Genomic DNA, 23,537 nt, shown 5'->3' with positions numbered 1-23,537 from the left:
ACTGCAAATCCATTCTTAACATGAATCTGTGTCTGTTTCCATGACATTTACAATGGAAACGGCAGTCCACAGCAGAGACGTGGCTATCATTTTCAGTGGTTGGGTGGTCATTTTCAAATGTACTACTCCAGACTTTTTGAGCCAATGTGGTGTTCAGGCCTGCATTATTACATACCTACTATAATTTTAGCTTTTTATTTTGTGAACTTTTTAAAATTAAAGCAATAACACATTTTCAAGATCTGTAGTTCTACTGAGTATACACGCTTATTAAATGGTTGATTGAATGAATCTGAATAGGGCAAGTATGTAGTATGGCTCCATATCTCTTGTGCATATGCTGTGTATTTAATTACAGGGATCAGATTCCCATGTTAGTGTGGTTGCCGCGATTAATTTAATACTCCGACATGCACAATGAGAGAGAAAGCTATTTATCTAAAACATTTGGCATTGCAATTAACATTTGGTGTAGCCACAGGCTAATCTTGCTCCATTGATTTATTCTCTGCTCTGTGGCATCCTAAACTTCATGAACAGGGGAGAGTTAAATTGTTTTCTTTGCAGGAAAAGCCTGTGCTTCATGTTGGCCACATCTATGAGCTAATATAACACAACAAACCAATCACTTGTATGCTCCTTTACTGTGATCTACAGCCTTCAGTGTAGGAAGGACAGAATTCCTCCTATTTCAGAATAACACCCTGAGAGCGCCTTTACCTCAGGGCTCACGGCAACATTTAATTTTGGAAGTATGCAGCCCTTTTCGTTCCTCCACCCCCCCCCCCATCCACCAGCTGTTAAAATGTAACATGGACCCCAAAATACATTTGTGCACAATCTACTTCTTACTTTTCTTTAAAATGGTTCAGCTGCTTAGTTCATCTTCCTTAAAAACTACTTGCTTACAAAAACAGACATTAAAAATATAAAAGTGTCACAGCACACTATTACTGGAATTGCTTACTTTCTCATTTTGTCTGTATTAAATTTTAGTTTGTACTGTCTTCGCTCGTGTTTTTTATGTTTCCTGTTGTTAAAACTAGGCAAATAGCTAAATGATTGATGTACCCCCTGAAAGATCTCTGTGTACCCCCACGGGTATGTTTACTCCTGATTGAGAACCACTGGGCTAATTTGTCAGCGAAAACATTTTAATCCTATGATGACAGTACATGGGAAAAGCTGAGCTAAACACAGTTTCACCACACTGAGCTCAGTAACCAAGCAAGCTCTGATTACAGCCTTTGTTTCTATAATGAAAGGTCCGGGTAATAGGATGCATCAGCTATCCATGTGTCCATTTCACTTACAATTAAGCACTATGCAAGAGCAAGGTGTGCATTCTGGGGCTATTGGTACAAATCTTGTGTTGAAGTATGAGGTAGAAACAAGCATCTTTGACCACTTTGCACCAAAGGTTCTGAAGTGGCTTTTTGTTGCTGGAGTATTTAAAAAAAATAATCTTACAGCAACTTAGAGCAATTAACAGCTTGAGAAATAACTTTTTTTATCGCTCTCCCCTGCAAATATATCTCCACTATACTTTTTTCACATGTAGCTAAAATTGCTTAATTTAGCTTTGATGTTGCTTTATCTCTTTTTTGGATTTTTACAGAGGGAGAAGCTGTTTTAGCATCAGTAGATGTTGTCAAAAGGTTTCTCAATAATGAAACCTAAAAGTGCCTGTGTAGAAACACGAAGATGGGGAAGGGAATGGGTTTAACCGAAGACATCTCCTTTATTTTTCTCTGGAAAGATGATTAAAAACACAAAATGAGAGGCTCTGTCAGAGAAACTAAAGGGTTATTTAACTCAGTGGTTTTCCAGACTAGTGTACCCCTTTCAGGAGACTGATTTGCCTTTTGTACCCCCAAGTTTCACCGCACTTAAAAACCACTTGCTTACAAAATCAGATATAAAAATGCAAGTGTCACAGTACACTAGCACTGAAATATTGCTTGCTTTCTCATTTTTACATATAATTATAAAATAAATTGTCACCCCCCCCCAGGTTGAGAAAATCTGACATAGTATATAGGGCAGTATAAATAACTAGTCGGTATGAAATTTTAGTTTGTACTGACTTCCCTTGTGCTTTTCATGTAGGCTGTTGTAAAACTAGGCAAATATCTAGATGAATTGATGTACCCCCTGGAAGACCTCTTCATACCCCTGGTTGAGAACCACTGGATTAACCTACCGGTTTTGTCTTGGTTATTTTCTATTTCATTGTGTGAGTGAAAAATATGTTGTTTTTCAACATTAGAGACTCAACAGGTGATGGATTTGTGATTCCTCTGCCACTTACATTAGTTTTAGTTTTAATTTAGATAAAATCAAGGTGAGGTTTGGAAAAAAGAACCGGAGGAAGGCAGGATTCAGTTTACATTTCTTTTCTAGTGATGAGGCACAGTCTATGCTGTATCACCTGCAAGTCTCAATCAAACAATAAGAACTTGGCATTAGACTCTGATGGCCTGATTTCCAGAAGCGCTTGGCATTTGTGCCAAAGCCCTGTTTTAATAGGAAGTACTGATTTTTTGCTGGTATTTTGCATTAACTTGTGATTATAGCATTCAGTTCTCTTTCCCCTCAAGTTTTTTGACCTGACATCAGAAGTATCTTTGAAGTCAGAAGAAGTGGTTGGCAACGTGGATGAAGTTCTTGAGAAGGTTGAGTCAGATATCTGCAAAGAGCTGGAGATTTCTCTAGTTGTAAGTTCCTATGATCTCTAACTTGTTCATACTTCTGAATGTTTTACACAACTCTGATCCCAGTTACAACTTTTAATTTATGGATGGATTGCTATTAATCATTGCAACTCAAGCAACGTCTTTGTCACAGAAATGAGACGGAGAAGGTGTATAAAGTTTTACATAGGTTGTCCCCTGGTAATGTAAGTGCCAGCATTGTACAGTGGCCTGAGCATAGGACTGGGAACTAGGAATTCCTAAGTTGTAATCTCAGCTCTATCACTAGTTTGCTGCATTGCCTTGGGCAAATCAGTGCCCCATCTATATAATGGGAATAATACATTAAACTTCACAATAGCACTCTGAAGTAAGTGTGCTCTGAAAATGTTAAGTGCGTAAAGTATTATAGCAGTATTAGATAATTTAGCCTGTTTCCATGCCAGTTCTTACTACAGTATATTCTCCAGTGCTTTGTCCAATCTTAAATGGTTTCCAACGCCTCTCCTTTAAGACTTACTCCATTCTGCTCTGATTAGGAAATGTTTTCTGATGTTCAGTCTAGTTTTATTTCTTCAGTTATTTATCTTCCATGATAAAGAGGATTGCTCCATTCTCTTCATTTTGATAATTCTTCTCTGAACTCCTTGCACTGTCTCAACAGTACAAGTCCCTGCTCTGCCAGAGAGAAACAGCCAGGAACAGAAATTGAATCAGTCTCTTGATAATATATTGCTACTAGAACATCAGTTAAGTCAACACTTATTTTGACTGCAATCTGCAACAGAGCAGGTGACTTGCTTTTTAGAGGTGAAGATGATGCACATCTTGACATTTAGTATCCATTTAAAAAAGAAACCTAAGCTGTTAAGCTCTTTTATACAGTACAAAATATAACATGACAAAAATGAAGCTTTTGTATGGAAATGCCGATCAATCTTTATTTTACTGCGACTCTTTGGTGAACACTTAAGACTTGTGAACTTTCCATTTCCAGTCTCCTCAAGAAAAGAGATAAAAATCTGACATTAGAGCCATTCCATTAACATTGATATTTTCAGTAGAATTTTATATCTTAGATGTTGACACTTACAAATTGAGAATAACTGCAAGCCTTTTATCTACTTCTTATGTGTAATTTAACCCAGGAGCATGATGAGGCAGATAAGGAAATAATCTTAAATGCTTACAATAAAGTTATACGGAAGATCCGTCAGGAGCAACATTTAATCACTGTAGTACAGAGCAAGTATTTGGCCAGTGTTGAGGTCAGTTTACCCCTTTACCTGCTTGTCTATCACACCGTTCAATATTGTCTGAACTCATTTCTTTTTTAGGGTGTTCTTTAGCTTTTCTTTTTATATTGAAGATTGTGTGTCTGGTTCTGGTGGTAATTTGCTTTTTATTTTGGAAATGTGAGAACTGCTGGTCTCCTCTTCTTAACTTCAAATTTAGAAATGCTTTTTATAAATAAGTAACTTAAGATTTGAGTCTACAAACTTTTTAAAAATTCATGAAGTGTAACTTTAAGGAGACTGTTAGTAGATGACTTTTTCCTGAAAGATGATATTAAGATTGTACTTGTAAAGAAGCCTGCTCCTATAGGCAAGTAGTAATCTGTCCTACAAAAACTAAATTAAATAGTAGGCTTCAGCCAGTCGTTTCTAAATGTATTAGGACATGTATGTAAATACATTCACTAACTGTTTCCTTTTTTTAAACTTAGTTTAAAAAGCAGATTGTGGAATGGTTGAATAGAAGTCCCAACATTGACAATTTGTTATCAATTAAGAAGACTTTGAAAAATGTAAAGGCACGACTCAGATGGAAGTTGGTTGAAAAGAGCAACTTGGAAGAAGTATGGAAATGTTCCTGTTTTTTTTTTTTTTTTTTCCAAACATACTACGGAGAAATTAAATTGCTTATCCCAGCTAAGTGGTAACCAGTGGTTATAGTTTGCTAGATTGAAGAAGTTTCCTTTAAGTTCTGACTAAACAGGCATTTATTTGAGGACCAATTTTAAGTTAAGCCGTTTTGACTAAAAAAGTCATGCAGAAGCTTTTCAAATATATTCCATAGTCCGGCCCTGGGTAGCTCTGAAGTCAGCTCTTTTTGGGAAAGGGGAGAATTTTGTGTAGTGACCTAGTCATATTTCATATCATACTAAGCAAGAATATCTCTTACTTTCCAGTGTTCATTGTGTGATCCCTTTCACCTTACTTGGTCTCTCAGGCTCCATTTTTGTTCACCTCCCTGTGGGTTATACTTTGGTGTTCATTGATCACTTCAGCTTTTTATGTGAATATTTTGTTTCTCCCCTGTTTAAATGTGAGAAACCAAAAAAGCCAAAGAAGTTAAACGCACTTATATTGTCATATTTCTAGTTTTGAACTCCTAGCCACCTCACTGACAGTGTGTACACCTACTCACTGATGGTGCATAAGGGTCATTGTTTGTCACAGCTTTCAGTTCTTTTTCAATTGAATAAGTCCTAAAAAATGTAAGTGTTCCCCCAGCTCTAGCAGGGAGTAAGAGCAGATAAGTTTACATCTTTGCTGTACAAACAGTGGAGTTTTGCGAGGGAATTAAGAGAGGGAGCATGAGAGCCAGATACACTTAATTAACATTCTCTAAACTTAGGCCAATAACCCACCCTCCAAAATCCCCCTCCCAAACAAAGAAAATAACCTTCAACAAAAAACAAAAAAATCTGCAGGAGTAAAAATAATGCAGGCAGAAGTCCATTCTGGGGACCATCCAGTTTATTGCACTGAATGTAGCTTGTATGATTACCTGCCTTGTGGGCAAGTGGCATATGTGTGCACTCGGAGCTTATGGCCCTCATAGATTGACTGTGGGCTCTTGAGACCAGAATGGCTGAACTGGAGGAGTAAGGGAGACAGAGGAAACTTTCCAGGACACAGTAGAGCAGACCCACCCCTGGTCTGACAACCTCTGTGCTGTTGAGGATGAAAGTCTTGGGAAGGAGAACATCAAACTGGAGCAGGGGGAAATGATCTCAGTTAGCACCGTCCTTTCAGACGGTGTCATGGTATCCTCTTGCACTGAGGATATCTCTTCAGGGGAGGGAATCCCAATTGTTAGGAAGAGACAGGTAATAGTAACGGGATTTGATCATTGATTCATTGGAAATATAGATAGCTGGGTTTGTGATGACTGGTAGACCCACACGGTGACTGTCTTGCTGGGTTTGAAGGTTGCAGATCTCTCAAGACATCTAGGATATTTGTGTCGTGCTGGGGAAGAGCTGGTGGTATATGTAGGTACTAGTGACAGAGGGAAAGATAGGGAGGGCCTGGAGGCCAAATTTAGGCTGGTAGGTAAGAGATTGAAGTCCAGCACCAGCATGGTAGTATTCTCTGAAATGCTTCCAGTTCTTCTTTGAGTGCTTGCTCATGTCCATTCCATGTTAGATGTGCTTGCACTGCCTGCACAGTCTCCGGAAGTTTTTTCTCACAGTGGTATCCATTGGGCTGGCTCTAGTGCCCTCTGGTGCTGCGTGCTCATGCGCCAGTATATGGGGACTGGCTGGTTCCGCACCCTCTCAGTTCCTCCTTACCATCCATGACGGTCACTGTAACAACTCCTCTTGCCTCAGCAAGGCTTTCTTCTAGAGGTTCCATTATTCTCTCCTTTCTTCGCAAGTTTAGTTACCTTCAGTTTATTTCTTTTAGTAATAGTATATAGTTCAACCTCACATTTGTTTAGAGGGGCATCCTCTGCCCCCAGGGCTGGGCATGCCCCGGACTCTGGGCTTCAAACTCTGTGCCTCCTGTGGTGACTGACCTACACTCCAGCTTTCTGAACTGTCTGGAGGAGGCTCACACGCGAGAGTGTTGCCAGATATGCTGCAAGTTCAAGCCTCATATGAAAAAGGACAGGGAGGCTAGTCTAAGGTCCATTCTGATGGAAGCCACATTTAGACTGGCATCATAGCCAGGCCGGTGAGACTTGGCACCGAATATCTCGACATCGGTGTGGAGTGCTCGTCCGGCAGCATGGGTTTCTCGGCACTGTTCCCCTTCACTGGTGCTGAGGAAAGAAGCACAAAAAGCAGAGTTCTGAGAGGGGGCATTCCCTGAAGGTGAGTAAGGACAAACACAGGAAGGGCAGCGAAGTACAACCTGCATTGGGTCACTCCTCTACCCCCACTCTGCAAGCAGCACTCTGAACTCCGCACTGCTTGCAGGTGCAGCTGAGTCTGGTGCAGGACAATCCATTGACACCGGGGGGACGTTATGGTGCCAGTGAGATCGCGGTGCTGTCCACCCTAGAGGCATTTGCAGCAGCCAGGGACCTGATGGCTCTCCCGGTACTGCTGACCCCCGTGGGGCAACTTCCAAGATCACCGGCGAGATCACCAAGCAGAAGGGAGCATGTTCCCCTGAGCGCCTATCTGGCACTGGGTCCTCTGGTACCGACCAGAGGGAAACCATCTCTGTTGATGTCAGTGAAGACTTTCCCACTCTGTCACCATTCCCCAAACCCTCAGCAGCAGGTGGCGGAAGTGAGGGGTACTGCCCCCTATTGTGTCTCCCTCCCTCCCCCCCAAGCTGACGAGTCCGATGGCTGTGCACCCAACCAAGGAGCTATTACCAGTATCTGGCATAGGTCCCATTGGATCCCCGTGTGGGTGCCATCCCAAGTCCCTGGCCCAGTGGGCAGAAGCCTATGCAGGTCCAGTGGCCCTTTTGGAATTTGTGGGGTTTTTCCCCAGTACTGGGATTGCCTTCCAGCAGTTTGCATTCAGTGGTGTGAGAGAAAAGGGCATCTCTGTTGCACCATCCGGCACCTGACCCGGATTCTGGTACGAAGCCTGGGCTGCATGATGTGGTCAGTGCAGAAGAGGAGGAGGAAGGCCTCCTCCCAATACAGGCCTCCTCCTTACCAGACAAAACTGTGGTGGGGCCAAGAGGCTCGGTACCTCAGGACGACTTCAGAGCTCACCAGGAGCTATTGAAAAGGGTAGCTTTTAACCTAGGGATGGAAGTTGCGGTGCTTAAAGAGTCCTAACTTTGCCTGATTAATATCTTGGCTGCAGTGGCCCTGTCAAAGGTCACCCTACCCCTCAACGAGGCTGTTACGGGTCTGGTCAGGTCCCCTTTCTGCCTCCCACTTCAAAAAGAGCAGAGAAAAAGTACTATGTTCCCACCAAAGGGTATGAATACCTATATTTCCGTCCCCCTCCTGGGTCCCTTGTGGTTGCAGTGACCAACGAAAGAGACAGTCAAAAGCTGCAAGCAGTGACCCCCAAGCCAAGGGACTCAAAGAAGTCTACCTGTTTGATAGAAAGATTTATTCTACTGGTGGGTTACAGCTCTGCATCTCCAACCAGCAGGCCTTGCTAGGGAAGTATGACTATAACGTCTGGGACTCCATGTCAGAATTCAAGGACTTGCTGCCTAAGGAGTCCAGACAAGAATTCTTCGCTTTGCTGGAGGAAGGGAAGACCGTAGCCAGGGCCTATGTCCAGGCTGCCCTAGATGTATCTGACATGGCTGCCAGAACAATGGCATCCGTGATGGGGATGAGAAGATGCTCTTGGCTCCTATCCGTGGGACTGCCGCCAGAGGTTCTGCAGTCCGTTCAGGACCTTCCATTTGAGGGAACTTCCCTCTTCTTTGAACAGACGTATGCAAAACTCCATGGCCTGAAAGACTCCAGGGCCACCTTCAGCCTCATTACTGGGCTCTCACAGATATCCAGGAGGCTCCAAGCACAACTTCTGAAGGGGCACCTGAGGGTGTTATATCAGTTTCCATACCGGATCCTGCCCCCCCTTTGTTTTCTTACCAACTCTCCTACTTCAGCCGAGCATGGTCCCTCATCACGTCGGACTGTTGGGTGCTGTGTACGATGGAGGAAGGTTACACTCTTCAGTTTGCTTCCACCCCTCTCTTCCATCCCCGTTCCTCTTCAGGGACCCTTCTTATGAGCAACTTCTAGTCCAGGATGTGCAAGCCCTCCTTTGGGCAAAGGTGGTAAAGAAGATGCCTCAGAACTTGAGAGGGAAAGGGTTTTATTCCACTATTTCCTAATCCCGCAGGCCAAAGAGGTTCTTCTACCCATCCTAGACCTGTGTCGCATCAAGATTTGTCTCAAGAAACTGAGGTTCCGCATGGTCTCCCTGGCCTCCATTATTTCCTTCCTGGATCCAGGGGCCTGGTATGCTACCTTTGACTTGAAAGAAGCTTATTTCCACATCTCCATTTTCTGGGACCACACAGGGTTCCTCAGATTCATCATACACCAGACCCACTACCAATTCATTGTCCTCCCCTTTGGCCTGTTGGCAGCCCCTTGGGTTTTCACAAAATGCATAGCAGTGGTGGCAGCCTTCCTCAGAAGGAGAGGTGTTAGTCTACCCTTACCTCAATAACTGGCTGATCAAGAGCTGGTTCGAGGCTCACGTGAGAGCCAGCATCACTCTGGTCCAAGCTATCTTCAGAGCCCTGGGCCTATTGGTAAACGAGCAAAAGTCAACTCTCATCCCCGCCCAGAGTATAGAGTTTATTGATGCATTGCTCAATTCTACCCGGTTCAGAGCCTTCCTCCCAGTGGCTCACTCCCAGACAATGTCAGCTCTGATATCGGAGGTCAAGACCCAGCCCATCACAACAGCCCATTTCTGCCTCAAACTTTTAGGTCACATGGCTGTGTGCACTTATGTGGTACAGCATGCAAGACTAGGCCTTAGACACCTTCAGGCTTGGCTGGCCTTGGTGTACTCACCGAGCCATCAGCACTTGGTCTCAGTGCTTACAATTCCTGCCCCGGTCCTCACCTCCCTCCACTTGTGGAGGGATCCCCGATCAGTGGGCGCAGGCATTCCCTTTTCACTTCCCAGCCATCAGTATCCCTAATTGTGGATGTGTCCTATCTAGGTTGGGGGGGACTCATCTCAAGCACCTCAGGGCCTGTGGTCCCAGGAGGAGCTCTCCTTGCATATAAATGTCAGGGAGCTCAGAGTGGTCCGCCTAGCGTGCTAGGTGTTTTTACGCCAGACCTTGGGCAAAATTGTGAGAGTGCTTGTGGACAACACCGCAGCTATGTTTTACACCAACAAGCAGGGAGTAGTGTACTCATCCACCCTGTGTCAAGAGGCCATTTGCCTATGGGACTTCTGCGCAAAGCACTCCATCCACGTCGAAGCTTCTCACTTTCAGGAAGTCCGGAACACTTTGGCAAATCACCTCAGCAGGTCTTTCTCTTCTGACCATGAGTGGTCCCTTCACCCCGATCTAGCTAGATCCATCTTCCAGAGGTGGAGGTTTCCTGTTTTAGATCTGTTTGCAACCAAGCAGAACAGGAAATGTCAGCAGTTTTACACGCTGTGTGGTTACAGCCCAGGCTCGTTCACAGATGTCTTCCTACTCGTGTGGACAAAACTCCTGTTCTACACATTTCCCCTCATTCCTCTGGTACATAAGGTCCTTCTGAAAGTCAAGCAAGACAAAACAAAGATTGTTCTTATAGTCCCTGCATGGCTGTACCAACACTTGTGGCACGCTACTTGATCTGTCAGTATCAACCCTGTTGCCTCTCCCTCCTGCCTTGATCTCGCAAGATCATGGCCGTTTGCTCCAACTGAATCTTACCTCACCAAGTGGAAGCATTTCTCAGTGTGGGCATCCCAATGAGGCCTCTCACCAACTCGGTTATCTCTCCAGTCCGTGCTGGAATATCTGCTCCATCTGAAACAACAAGGCCTAGCCATTTCATCGATCAAGGTGCATCTAGGGGCAATTTCAGCCTTCTATCCTCTGCTGGACAGTAGATTGGTGTTCTCACAGAAAATGTCCATTCACTTCCTCAAGGGATTAGAGAGACTTTACCCTCAAATTTGCAAACCCATTCCCTCGTGGGACCTAAACCTGGTCCTGTCAAGACTCACGGGCCCTCCCTTGGAGCCACTGGCATCATGCCCTCTGTCATATCATTCCTGGAAGGTCACCTTCTTGGTAGCAATTATCTTGACCAGGAAGGTTTTCAGAAATCAGGGTCCTTATGTCAGAACCCTCATATATACTTCGCTGTCTGCTTTGGACTTAAGTATCTTGAGTAATTATGTATTGTCTGCAAATTTTGCCACCTCACTGTTTCCAGATCATTTATGAATATGTTGAACAGCACCAGTACAGATCCCTGGGTGACACCACCGTTTACCTTTCTCCACTCTGAAAACTGACCATTTATTCCTACCCTTTGTCTCCTATCTTCCAATTTTTAAAGGATGTCTTTTGACTCTAACCACTTATTTTACTTTTACTGCAAAGAATTACAAAGAGATGTCACAAAACTGGCTGACTTGGCAACAAAATGGCAAATGTAATTCAGTGCTGATAAATGCAAAGTAATGTACATTGGAAAACATAATCCCAACTATACATGCAAAATGATGGGGTCTAAATTAGCTGTTACCACTCAAGAAAGAGATCTTAAAATCATTGTGTATAGTTCTCTGAAAACATCCGCTCAATGTGCAGCGGCAGTCAAAAAAGCTAACAATGTTAAGAACCATTAGGAAATGGATAGATAATAAGACAGAAAATATCACTATGCCACTATATAAATCCATGGTATGCCCACACATTGAATACTACATGTAGTTCTGGTCGTCCCATCTCAAAAAAAGATATATTAGAATTGGAAAAGGGACAGAGAATGGCAACAAAAAAGATGGGCTATGGAACAGCTTCCTAATGAGGAGAGATTAAAAAGACTATTCATGTTGGAATAGAGACAACTAAGGGGACATGTGATAGAGGTCTATAAAATCATGAACGGTGTGGAGAAAGTGAATAAGAAAGTGTTATTTACCCTTCCAAGTAACACAAGAACCAGGGATCACTCTATGAAATTAATAGGCAGCAAGTTTAAAACAAACAAAAGGAATTACTACTTCACACAACGCTCAGTCAACCTGTGGAACTCGTTGCCAGGGGATAGTGTGAAGGGCAAAGTATAACTGGGTTCAAAAAAGAATTAGATAAGTTCATGGAGGATTGTTCCATCAATCAAGATGGCCAGTGATGCAACCCCATGCTTTAGGTGTCCCTAAGCTTCTGACTGCCAGAAGCTGGGAGTGGATGATGGGATGGATCACTCAATAATTGTCTTGTTGTGTTCGTTCCCTCTGAAGCACTTGGAATTGGCCACTGTTGGAAGACAGGATAGTGGGCAACATGGATCATTGGTCTGACCCAGTATGGCCGTTCTTATGTTCTTATCTAAAAGAACAAGAACTCTAGATATTTGTGTCTTACTCCCAGGAGTGTATTTACAGAAGACCCCATCCTTATCTCCAGGGGTTTACAATCTTGAGTTTTAGATGTAGCACAGGTAAGAGTGACGCATCAAAAAGTAATTGGGTAGGTCGGGTGAAGGTTACAGTAATGCCATCGTGCATATATTCAGTTTATGCATATGCACATTTTGATGTTTTTGTTTTTAAAACCACACACACTTCAGTGATTGTGAGCACTGTAAAGTGGATGAGCTTTGAAGAGAGATTTAAAATATGAGAGGCTAATGGACCAGAGAAGGAAGATGATTCCATACATAGGGAATGACATAAACCCCACCCCCTAGCAATGCTTATGCTTATGGGAGAAACAGGTGAATGGGCTACTGTGAAGACTAGCGTCATTGGCGGAGAAAGGTGGAGCAGTTACACTATAAGAGACAGAAGGTTTGGCAATTGGAAGGGAAGAGTTATGTAGGACCTTGAAAAGGAGGACAAAAGTTTTTTAGAACTCCAGTCCTGCAGATACCTGGGGCAGATCAGACTTGTCCACAAGACTCTAAGGTTTTGTCTACATTCCTTCCACCGTCTCACCAGATTCTCTGCCTTTGGACTGTGCAGCCAGAGCAGCGATTCACACTCCCACCTGATCTATCACAGCCCAGGATTTAAAGATGATTTTGCAATCACTGTCTTCTCTTCTTTATTGAGTCAAAATGTCAGGGCCTTATTTCTCTGAGTAGCATCACCTGCCATGCACCTTTTTTCTGTTAATTCTCCCTTCTTCCAGCATGGCAGAGCTGGCCAAAGGAATTGAGCTGAAGGGCAACCTGCTCCTGTGTCTGCAAGCAGATATTCTGTGGAGCCACAGAAGAGGAGTTCTGAGGTGATTGCTCCCAGCCCAGAGCCCTGCCTGAGTCAGGGGGGAAAGGCTCCTTATGGTCAAATTGTTGAGGCTTCTGCATCTCACAACACCAGCCAAAACGTCCCCAGAAATACCTCCATTGCTTGGTCCTACTCAGCTCTTGGGAGTCTGGGAGATATCAGTGTTGTCACTGATTAAGAGTTCTTCAAGGGTAAGGCACTAAGTTACCCCCAGTCCAGTCTCCCTCAAAAGGAGAAAAAAATCTGGTTGTGTATCTCAGGTTTTTAATGGGTTAATTGAGTCCATTAGTCAAGGGATCCATCATCCTTTCAGACAGTTGTTCTTCCCAAGAGGAGGATTTGGGATCTCTTAGGGGCAGTCCCCGCCACTTCCTCCCCAGTTCTGGATTACATGATGAGACACAACAGGGCTCAAATCAAATTGTCTTTGCCCAGGCTAAGACTTCAACGAGAACTAGACTAGGAGAGACTGATCCTCTGGGGATTCTGCAAAATACATTAGAAATCCAAAAAAGGCTTAAAATAACACAGGAAAAAAAGCACAGCAGGTCTCCAGCTCCTTGGGGGACACTGAAGTAGGGGAACTGTTAGTTTTGGATCATGACAACACTGAGGAACAGATGCTTGAAACTTGGCATGAAGGTTGGGCACCACTGACATCTAGCCAGAGAGAGAGGGCATGAAAAGAGAATATTTCTTCAATTCAAAACTAACAATTTGCTATCTCCTTATTTCTCCTTCAAGAAAATCACAAGGAAGGGCTGGAAAATGGCCAACAAAGAGAAGAGGCAGAGTCTGATAGCTTTCCAGGTTCTAGAATTCCAAGATTCTCTCTTCATCCTTCTTCAGCTGTGGTGTCCCTGTAAAGGACATGTTAATTTCTGCCAAGGGGAGACACCTTCAATACCTTCAGGCAGGAAGATGGAAGCCGCCCTTAGAAGAGAATTAGAAATGTTAGCATAGCTCTTCGAGTCTCACTGGTCATCACGTGCTTTGTGCAGCCTCAGTATCCTGATGGGATGCCTTTAAAGAGCTTTGACCCCCTCCCCCTCAGAACCATATCAGTAGTAGATAAAATATCCCTGATGATGTGTTCATGGGGGATGGAGCCATCAGTTCTGTGAGGCTGGCAGCAAGAGTTATGGGAACAAACTAAGTGGCCAGGTGCCAACTCCTACCAGTCCAAAAAGTCAGTATGTTTGCATCTGAGCGCCCACCCCCATCTAGTATGCAGGCCGTCAGGCAGGATCATCCTACTACTTAGACTACTGGTTCAAGCAATAGCACAGAAAACTACAACCAAATTTGAGTGCTCTTGTGACCCTGTGATCCAGGTTGCAATATCACTCACTCAGATATGGTCTGGCTGCCCCTCCGTTATGCCAGCAGGGAAGGGGCTCCTCTGTTACACCACCCAGTTCTGGCCAGAGGCCACTGGGGGTGGGGTGGGAGCCTCCTCTTGTTGTATGTCTCTGCCTAGTTCTGATTCTCAAAAGCTGGGAGCTTGGCCCCCTGTTTAAAAAGTGTGGGGGGCATTGCCCCTCTCTGGTCTCCAGCACCCAGGGGTTCAAGTTGTCCCATGCTGGACAGTATAAGAGAAAAAGTATCTGCGTTGCATTCTGGAGCTTCAGGCTCCTGCACATCCTTTCTTTTCCCCTTTTTCCAGCCTCAATAGATAGTGACAAGCACCCGTAAGGAAATTTCACACCTTCTAGAATTATTTGCGACAGAGGCTGTTCCTCAGAGCAAAAAAGTCAAGGACTCTAATCTCTTTTCTTCACAGAAAGAAAAAGAAGTGATGGAGTCCAGGCGGAGTTAGACTTTAAGAGGCTGAGGGGTTTGGAAGAGAAGACTGAATAGAGGATGCAGACTTTCACTTCCCTTTTGCTGCACTCTCCCTAGAAGAGCTGATAATAGACCTGGCAGGAGCTTATCTGCATAGTCGGGGACGGGCCTGATACCCGCAGTTCCTTCAGGATGCTTATAAAAATAGCCACTGTCAGTACAAAGTGTTACCATGCAGTCTATCCTCCACACACACACAATGTTCACAAAGCTACTGATAGAGATAGTGTCCTGTCCGAGGAGTCTAGGGACTCAGATGCATCTTTTCTTAAACTAAATACTCACCTTGTACAATCTTGCAAGAAGCAACTTAACCAGACCTGTATGCTGTAGGCACATTTGTCTGTGTCAAACTTGAAGAGCTCTCTGATTCCCTTTCAGAGAACCATCTGCCAAGCTTGATGCAGAGCCAGCATGCTCACAGCACAGGAAAGGGTTGACAAGATTCAGGCACTGATCTCCTGGGTGTCGAGGAATACCATGTGTATTCATCAGTACCAGCTCCTAGGATTTCCAGTCTCTTTGCGGTAGGGGTTATTCCATGGGTAAAGCTGCGCTAGAAAGGTTAAAGGATAGATCTTAAAGGCCTGTAACAGTTTCCAACAGGAGATGGAAAGGAATGTGAGGATACCATGTAGTGATCAGGTCCCTAAGTTGGTGGAAACAGCAAATCCATGTGATGGTAGCATCCTTCCTGCACAATCCAGAATCCAAAATTGTGACCATGGATATTGATGTTGCAGGGTACTTGACACACCCCAGGGCACAGGGAAAGTCATCAAGGTCAGAAAGGCTCCTGAGAAACTAATTCCTAGAGATCAGTGAGGTACTGATTCTTTGAGACTTCCAGGACTGTCTGAAGGAGGACCATACGCTATCTCAGTTAGACAACTCCATGACTATGACATACATAAAATGGCAAGGGAGCACAAGGAGGTCAAGTCTAAATACTGAAGTAACACACAGACTTCTCTGAGCAGAATGTCTCCAGCATCACTTTTATGTGAATCTCTCTAATGAACACACTACCAGACAACCTCTGGAGTCAACAGATGAACCACTCAAATGGTCACTGAACCAAGAAGTTTTCCAGCTGATACTCGAGTAGTTGGGGTACCTTCCCACTGTTTACCTATTTATATCCAATCCAAGCACAAGAGTGAGAGTCGTCAGTGGGGAAGGAGGTACAAGAGCACCGGGGACAGATGCTTTGGCTAATCTCATTTCTCTTTCCTTCTAATTTTTCCTTACAACGTGCTACATCCCACGTGTCTTGGAGGGGAGGGTAAGATCCAGAATGGACAGTTGTTAACGTATTACCTTTCTCTTACTGCCCTCTCCTCCCAGATTTGTCCCACTCAAGATAAGGCCTTCAAATATCCTTTGTGATGGCCTCTTCTATGCATGTCAGTAATATAATGGACCAAGTCTTTACCATTAAGCTTATATTTAATCTGTTCATAAGAATTTAGTGTTTCCACTCAACGCTGGGAAATAGTCATCTGGGGAGAGTATGCAGTGTTGTTCATCCCAGGATATGAGAGAGACAAGGTGGGTGAGGTAATATCTTGTATTGGACCAATGTCTGTTGGTGAGAGAGACAGACTTTCGAGCTACAAAAAACTCTTCCTCCGGTCTCAGAGGAAGTGCTCTATGTAGCTCAAAAACTTGTCTCTTTCACCACAGACATTGGTCCAATAAAAGATGTTATCTCACACACACCATCTGGAGAGATGGCAGAAGTGGTTTAGCCAAGCACTGGCACCTCAAGGATAAGTCTTACTCTCTAGCCTCGGTTATTTGCAGGAAGAGAGGTGCGGCTCATATATTTTTGAATATGAGATCAGTACAAGAAAGGAAATAATCTGGTAACAAATTTTCCATTTGCCTTACTGTAGAGGCTAATGGAAAAATTCAAAGGGTCATGTAGTTTATTTGGGCTAGGAAGATACTTTTAGCTGTTGCGTTTTGGGTGGACTGGATGGTGATGTGTATGGGATGGAGATCAGAGAGGAAGAGGTAGAGGTAACAGTTGAGATGAGAGATGGTTAGGGTATGGACGAATGTTTTCACTGTCAGGATATCAAGGACAGGTCAGATCTTCTAAATGTGTAGAAGTACTAGCAAGTTTTGGGAGAATGAGAGAGGAAACCAAACTGATTTAAAATTAGTTGGTCAGAAAATGCAGTTTAGTCAAAACCAAAAGGTTTCTTGATTGTGTAGATTTCACTGAAATTTTGTTTGATGGAATTTTTCTCCTTTTTTCTACAGTGTCAAAACATTCTGTTTCTGTACTTTCCGAACTAAACATTTTGATTAGGGCTGTTGATTAATCGCAGTTAACTTAAAAAAATTAACTGTGATTAAAATTAATCATGATTGATCACACTGTTAAACAATAGAATACCAATTGAAATTTATTAAATATTTTTGGATGTTTTCTACATTTTCAAATATATTGATTTCTATTAAAACACAGAATACAAGTGTACAGTGCTCACTTAATATAATTTTTTATTACAAATATTTGCACTGTAAAAATGATAAACAAAATAAATATTTTTCAATTCACGCTATACAAGTACTGTAGTGCAATCTCTTTATCATGAAAGTGTAACTTACAATTGTAGATTTTAGTTGTTACAAAACTGCACTCAAAAACAAAACAATGTAAAACTTTAGAGCTTACAAGTCCACTCAGTCCTACGTCTTGTTCAGCTAATTGCTAAGACAAACAAGTTTGTTTACGTTTACGGTAGATACTGATGACTTCTTCTTATTTACAATGTCACCTGAAAGTGAGAACAGGTGTTTGGCAGGGCACTTTTGTAGCTGGCATTGCAAGGTATTTACTTGCCAGATATGCTGAACATTCATATGTCCCTTTGTGCTTCGGCCACCATTCCAGAGGTCATGCTTCCATGCTGATGATGCTCTTTAAAAAAAAAAAAAAAAAAAAAAAAAAAAAGTGCGTTCATTAAATTTGTGACTGAACTCCTTGGGGGAGAATTGTATGTGTCCTGTTCTGTTTTACCCACATTCGGCCATATATTTCACGTTATAGTAGTCTCGGATGATGACCCAGCACATGTTTGTTTTAAGAACACTTTCACAGCAGATTTGATAAAATGCAAAGAAGGTACTAATGTGAGGTTTCTAAGGATAGATACAGCACTCGACCCAAGGTTTAAGAATCTGAAGTGCCTTCCAAAATCTGAGAGGGACGAGGTGTGGAGAATGCTTTCAGATGTCTTAAAAGAGCAACACTCTGATGCAGAAACTACAGAACCCGAACCACTAAAAATGAAAATCAGCCTTCTGCTGGTGGCATCTGACTCAGATGATGAAAATGAACATGAGTTGGTCCGCTCTGCTTTAGATTGTTATCGAGCAGAACCCGTCATCAGCATGTCTTTTGGAATGGTGATTGAAGCATGAAGGGACATATGAATCTTTAGCACATCTGGCATGTAAATATCTTGCGATGCTGGCTACAACAGTGCCATGCGAACTCCTGTTCTCACTTTCAGGTGACATTGTAAACAAGACATGGGCAGCATTATCTCCTGCAAATTGTAACCAAACTTGTTTGTCTGAGCTATTGTCTGAAGTAGGACTGAGTGGACTTGTAGGTTCTAAAGTTTTATATTGTTTTATTTTTGAATGCAGTTATTTTTTGTATATAATTCTACATTTGTAAGTTCAGCTTTCATGATAAAGAGATTGCAGTACAGTACTTGTATCAGGTGAATTGAAAAATACTATTTTTAATTTTTTACAATGCAAATATTTGTAATAAAAAATAAATATAAAGTGAGCACTGTATACTTTGTATTTTGTGTTGTAATTGAAATTAATATATTTGAAAATGTAGAAAACACCCAAAATATTTAAATAAATGGTATTCTATTATTATTTAACAGTGCGATTAATCACAATTAATTTTTATAATCGTGCGATTAATTTTTTTAATTGCTTGGCAGCCCTAATATTTATTTGTCCGTTTAGAAATGACTTTTTGTTTATATTTTTTGTTTTATATTCTGCATTATAATATAACATTTTAAAATGTCAAAATGAATATGTAACGAATTTTCTTTCACAAAGTATTTTGAAATGTTCAGGTTCGTTCCAAATTGGAACGCAAAGAGATTTTGAAATCTCAAACTCCTCTGTGAAATGGAATTTGCATTTCTTTCCCCAGCTCTATTTAAAACATTTCCTATTCCAGTACATTTCACAGGGCCTAATCTCCAGTTGCCAGGTAGGCAAGTGTTTGCATTTCTACTGAGCAAGTACCACCTAGCTTGATAAGTGCACACTTAGCCGTGTAGATACTCAAATGTTGATGTGTATTTGCAGCCGTATGTGTGGTTTTCCATGTACAGAAAAGTTTCAATGTGTTTGTGTCCCTCACATGTCTTTCTAGGCCAGTGTGCCGGCTCTGGGTCTGAAAATTGGACCCAAAAGTTCCAGTAACGTATCTGATAGAGAATGGTTTTTAAAAAATTATATGAATCATATGAAAAAAAAAAGTTCCTCCTCAGAGAGAGAGAGAGACGGATCTCTGAAGTGAACATACCCTCCAATCTGATTTTTCATTTTTCTTCCTGTCCAGGTTCTGTAAAGTTTTATTTCTAAAATGAAGCCAATGGCCAGGAACCTTCAGATAAGATCTAAATCTGGTGTAGCATCTTGTCTAGTCATTCAAACCCCTGATTTTATTGTGACAATAATTTAGGCCACACATCTGGGTGAACTGAATGCCCTTTCTAACCATTAGATTTTATTTTATAGAGGATTTCCAAAAAGGAGAATGAAGACAATTACAGCAAATAGATAATTTAGAAAAGCAAAAAAAAGGTCTAATGATGTTAGTAACTTACCTTCATCCTAGAATATTTTCGAGAATAAACTGCATTCTCAAATTATAATGTAATATGGAAGCTGCTTTTTAGGTCTTATTTACTAGGTTACATCATATAGTATGATTTCTTGAGACATATACGATGGCAATTTTATTGTTTCTGCATGCAGTCTGATGATTACAGTGAATATGAAATAACAAAAATAAAAGAAGAAATCACTGGACTGAGAAACAGTCTCATTCAGGAAATATACAATGAACAAGAAGAATATGTAAGTATCAATTTATGTAAGCAACTTAAACTATGGAGTTGTATGAACCACTTTTACATTTCAGTTTCATTATTATATACATTCATTCTCAATAAAATCTAAAGGATGAATGTTACAGTACTGAAAGGAAAGACTAAAGACACGCTCCTATTCAGTAAAGCCTCTGAAATGAAATAATACTCTCCGAGGTGGAGGGAGATAATCATCAGTTTTCGTCTTTTCCACCTGATACACCTTTTTTCAAAATGAATGGTAGAGGAAAATCTGGAAGTGTGAGTCCCAGTCCCTTCACCAGAGCAGTAGGAAGATGATTAGGCAGCACAGTGGCTGAAGAAAGCCTTTATCTGTGTTATATGGGGGATAGGATCAGGGCAGTGAAGAGGGAGGTCCTTCCTCCAAGTTGAAGGCAAGACTGACATCAGTGATCTCCCACTTCCTAAATACTCTGCGTGGAGGGAGGAATCCAGAATCCATGGCCACTCCTCCTTAGAAGTAGGACGGAGGAGGGCAGGAACAGGATCTCTGGTAATGCAGTGCTGGGCATGAGTAACAGTAACGCCTAAATGTTACAGGTTTGTGGGGTGGCTGGAGGTGGCAAGAGCTGTGGCCTGTTTCACCAACTCTAAGGTTTGGCCACCTTGCTTCTGATTTCCCCTGCTTGCTCCTGCTGAGGTTGGACTACCTCTGGTAGTGGTACTGGGGTTCCCCTCTCTTTGTCCTTTGAACTACTTTCAGGTTGGGGAAGGAGAGGAGAGTAAGTAGGAACTTTTCTTCAGCAGCTGGTCTCTCTCTAGCTGCCTGCCCCTGGCTACTTTGATGAGGAAGGGAGTGGATCATTTTTTTCTAAGGGATGGGGATATCCAGAAGTCCCTAAAATTACCACACAAACCCTGTTTTTAAAAATACATCCAATTGGGCTGTTATAGTACTGTTGCCGTGAAAAAGTGAAAGCCAGTTGCATTCAGAGTGATGTAACTGGAAGAGGGTAGGTTCCGCTCTTTATATTTTCAGAAATGGACGTTTTGTGGGCATACAGCCCAAACTTCAGTTAATGTATTTTCTGGTATATACTTGTACTTATTGCATGCGGAGGCGGTCGGCATTGATGAATGTAACCCTAATTCAGGAGAGGCTTAGTTGCCTGGTGCAGAAATGGTTCCCTGAGCTGCCACTCCTTCACCCGGAAGCAGGAATTCTGAAGTATATGGTAAGAAGCCCCTGCTGTGTTTCTAAGGGCAGGGAACTGGGAGTATGTATTTGAGAGTAGGGGAAGTAGCTTCATTAAATATGCCATAAAGCAGGAGATGCCAAAGATTCTAGTAAGTGATGAAGTCTTTAAGGGCAGTAGTCCGATTACAAGTTTAACAACTGAAAATATTGTCACGGGCCAAATGAAACTTTAAACAAGTGAGAGATTTCATTATTTACATCCCAAAGAGACTTCTCTCTCACACACACTTACAATGTCACCCACTCATGCCAATAACTAGAAAATAAACTCAAATATGGTATCCAGACTTCAGTAGAATTACTCATGCAGCTTGACTGGTCATGTTATGGTTTAATTCACCAACAGTAACACCTAAATGCTGGACCAGCATGAAATGCTAAGATTGGCTGTGTCTGGGGCAGGGTGAAGGGAGGAGAAAACAAAACCCATGTATTATGCATGTCAGGAGCTCAGGTTTTTAATGTCTATGAAGTAGATGGGCGGTCAGTGGCTCATGTATATGACACTGAGAGATTAAATCCAAATGATGTGTATTGAAGGAATGAAGGTCAAGTTAACGTGTTTAACACGGGGGGGGGGGGGGGGGGCAGAGAAGGGAATCACCAAATGGAAACTTTCTCTTTATTTTAAAAAAGACTACTTAATTTAAGCCTAAGTTTGACCTTCCTTACATTATGGTAAGTGCCCTGCATTATCAGTGGTGGTTGATAAATATTAAGCATTCAGCAATATGCAGTGTCTGGATTATTAAGCTAGTTAGTGGCATTTTGGTTGTGTTTGCATGTGTGCGCTCCAGAACTCTGGTGGACTTCTGACAGTCAGCTTAGAACGGGATCTTCTTGATGCTGAACCCCTTAAGGAATTGAGCATGAAGCACCCATTAGTGTGTTTGGAAGTTCAAGAACAGAAGGTTCTTTTAAAGGTAATTTTCTGTCACTGACTTTCAGTTTGTAGCTGTATGTGGAGCTCTCTTGGTAACTTACTGAGTATGTTGATCTGCTTGAACTCAGTAACTGCTTCTTTACTACTTTCAGTAGTATCCTAGTAAATGCTAATAATTCAGCTAGGCTCTTGGATCACTATCAAAGCAATGTTATTTTTTTGCTGTTTGTCTCCATCTCTCTTCTCCTCTTTCACTTCTCTGGGGGCAGCTGCAAGCGTGTCCCTTCCTTTTGCTGACTGCCATTCCTGGGCATCAGTGGGCCCTACTCTTACTGGCTATCACTCCCTGTTCCTGGTGCATTCAGTCTCTATCGTACTCATACTGACACCTTCCTTACTGATTTCCGGGTGTCTCCTTTGCTTTCCACTGCCACGCTTCCCCTCCTACCCACCAGTGTTCGGGAGATCAAGAAATATGAAGTTAATGGTGGAGCAGTGTAAACCAGTTGTGGGCAACGTGTGGCCTGTCAGGGTAATCTGCTGGCAGGCTGCGAGACCGTTTGTTTACATTGACCGTCCGCAGGCACAACTTCCCACAGCTCCCAGTTGCTGTGGTTTGCTGTTCCCGGCCAATGGGAGCTGAGGGAAGCGGTGTGGGCCTCAAGGACGTGCGGGCCACTGCTTCCCACAGCTCCCATTGTCTGGGAATGGCTAACAGCGGCCACTGGGAGCTGCGGGCGGCCGTGCCTGTGGACAGTCAATATAAACAAACTGTCTCGTGGCCTGCCAGTGGCTTACCCTGGTGGGCCGCAGGTTGCCCACCACTGGTGTAAACATTGCTTGTTAACTTGGCTATGATACTGTTCGGTCAGTGGGAACACTGGACCTGCATTGCTAGTCCAACAATTTAAACGTTCACAAAGAAAATTTGGGACTGATCTCTCAGATCCCAGGTTGAGCATATAATTCAATATAACAGGAGGTCACTCAATAGAATTTGTCATGTAATTGTTCGTAAAAATAAAATATAATAATTCCACATTAACAGCGTTAATTTAGAAATCAGCTGAAAATTCTTTGTTTTCAGGGCTATTCGGTAGATGTGAGCACAGAGGCAAAAGCGATAGAAAGAGCAGCCAGATATCACAGAGCTTGGAGTGAATTTAAGGAGAAATCTGGATTATTACAGTTGATGTTCCTTTTTTTGTGCAAGGTAAGTTCTAGATTGACATCCTTTTTTGATTATGAATCTTCTAGATGAAAAATAGCAATTTGTTGTTAAAGCTTTTTGTTTTTTTAACCAAAGCTTTGGATAGAAAAACTTCCATGCAGAGCTTACGTAAACAATCAAATGAAATTGATTTGGTTTAATGAGGACTTAATATGTGCTAAATGTGTAATAAAGTTAACTTCACAGTAAATAGATATTTTAACTTGAATCCCCTTCTTTATCAGTCTATTGTCCTTGTTTTTTGTTTTGTTTTTTAAGTCTGATCCTTTGGTATATCTGATGGTCCCATATTACCCAGGAGCAAGTGTAGGAGCACTGCAGGCTAGTTCACCTTTAACTTCAGAAGTAAGTAATAGGGTAATTTAT

General features: G+C 42.4%; 1 protein-coding gene across 1 annotated transcript in view; it reads left to right on the top strand.

Moving 5' to 3' along the window:
• The window catches only part of STK31 (serine/threonine kinase 31), a 102,195-nt gene that overhangs the window by 46,967 nt on the left and 31,691 nt on the right, over nucleotides 1-23,537 (top strand). Inside the window, exons 12-19 of the mRNA XM_054021080.1 lie at nucleotides 2,601-2,717; nucleotides 3,842-3,961; nucleotides 4,420-4,551; nucleotides 19,726-19,827; nucleotides 20,954-21,034; nucleotides 21,855-21,980; nucleotides 23,028-23,153; nucleotides 23,430-23,516. Of these exons, the coding sequence (XP_053877055.1) occupies nucleotides 2,601-2,717; nucleotides 3,842-3,961; nucleotides 4,420-4,551; nucleotides 19,726-19,827; nucleotides 20,954-21,034; nucleotides 21,855-21,980; nucleotides 23,028-23,153; nucleotides 23,430-23,516 (891 nt within the window). The remainder of the gene's footprint in view (nucleotides 1-2,600; nucleotides 2,718-3,841; nucleotides 3,962-4,419; nucleotides 4,552-19,725; nucleotides 19,828-20,953; nucleotides 21,035-21,854; nucleotides 21,981-23,027; nucleotides 23,154-23,429; nucleotides 23,517-23,537) is intronic.

The sequence above is a fragment of the Malaclemys terrapin genome, chromosome 2, assembly GCF_027887155.1.
Source record: "Malaclemys terrapin pileata isolate rMalTer1 chromosome 2, rMalTer1.hap1, whole genome shotgun sequence".
Lineage (NCBI taxonomy): Eukaryota > Metazoa > Chordata > Testudines > Emydidae > Malaclemys > Malaclemys terrapin.
The sequence above is the reverse complement of the archived record's forward strand: the minus strand, read 5'-3'. Positions and strand labels throughout refer to the sequence as shown.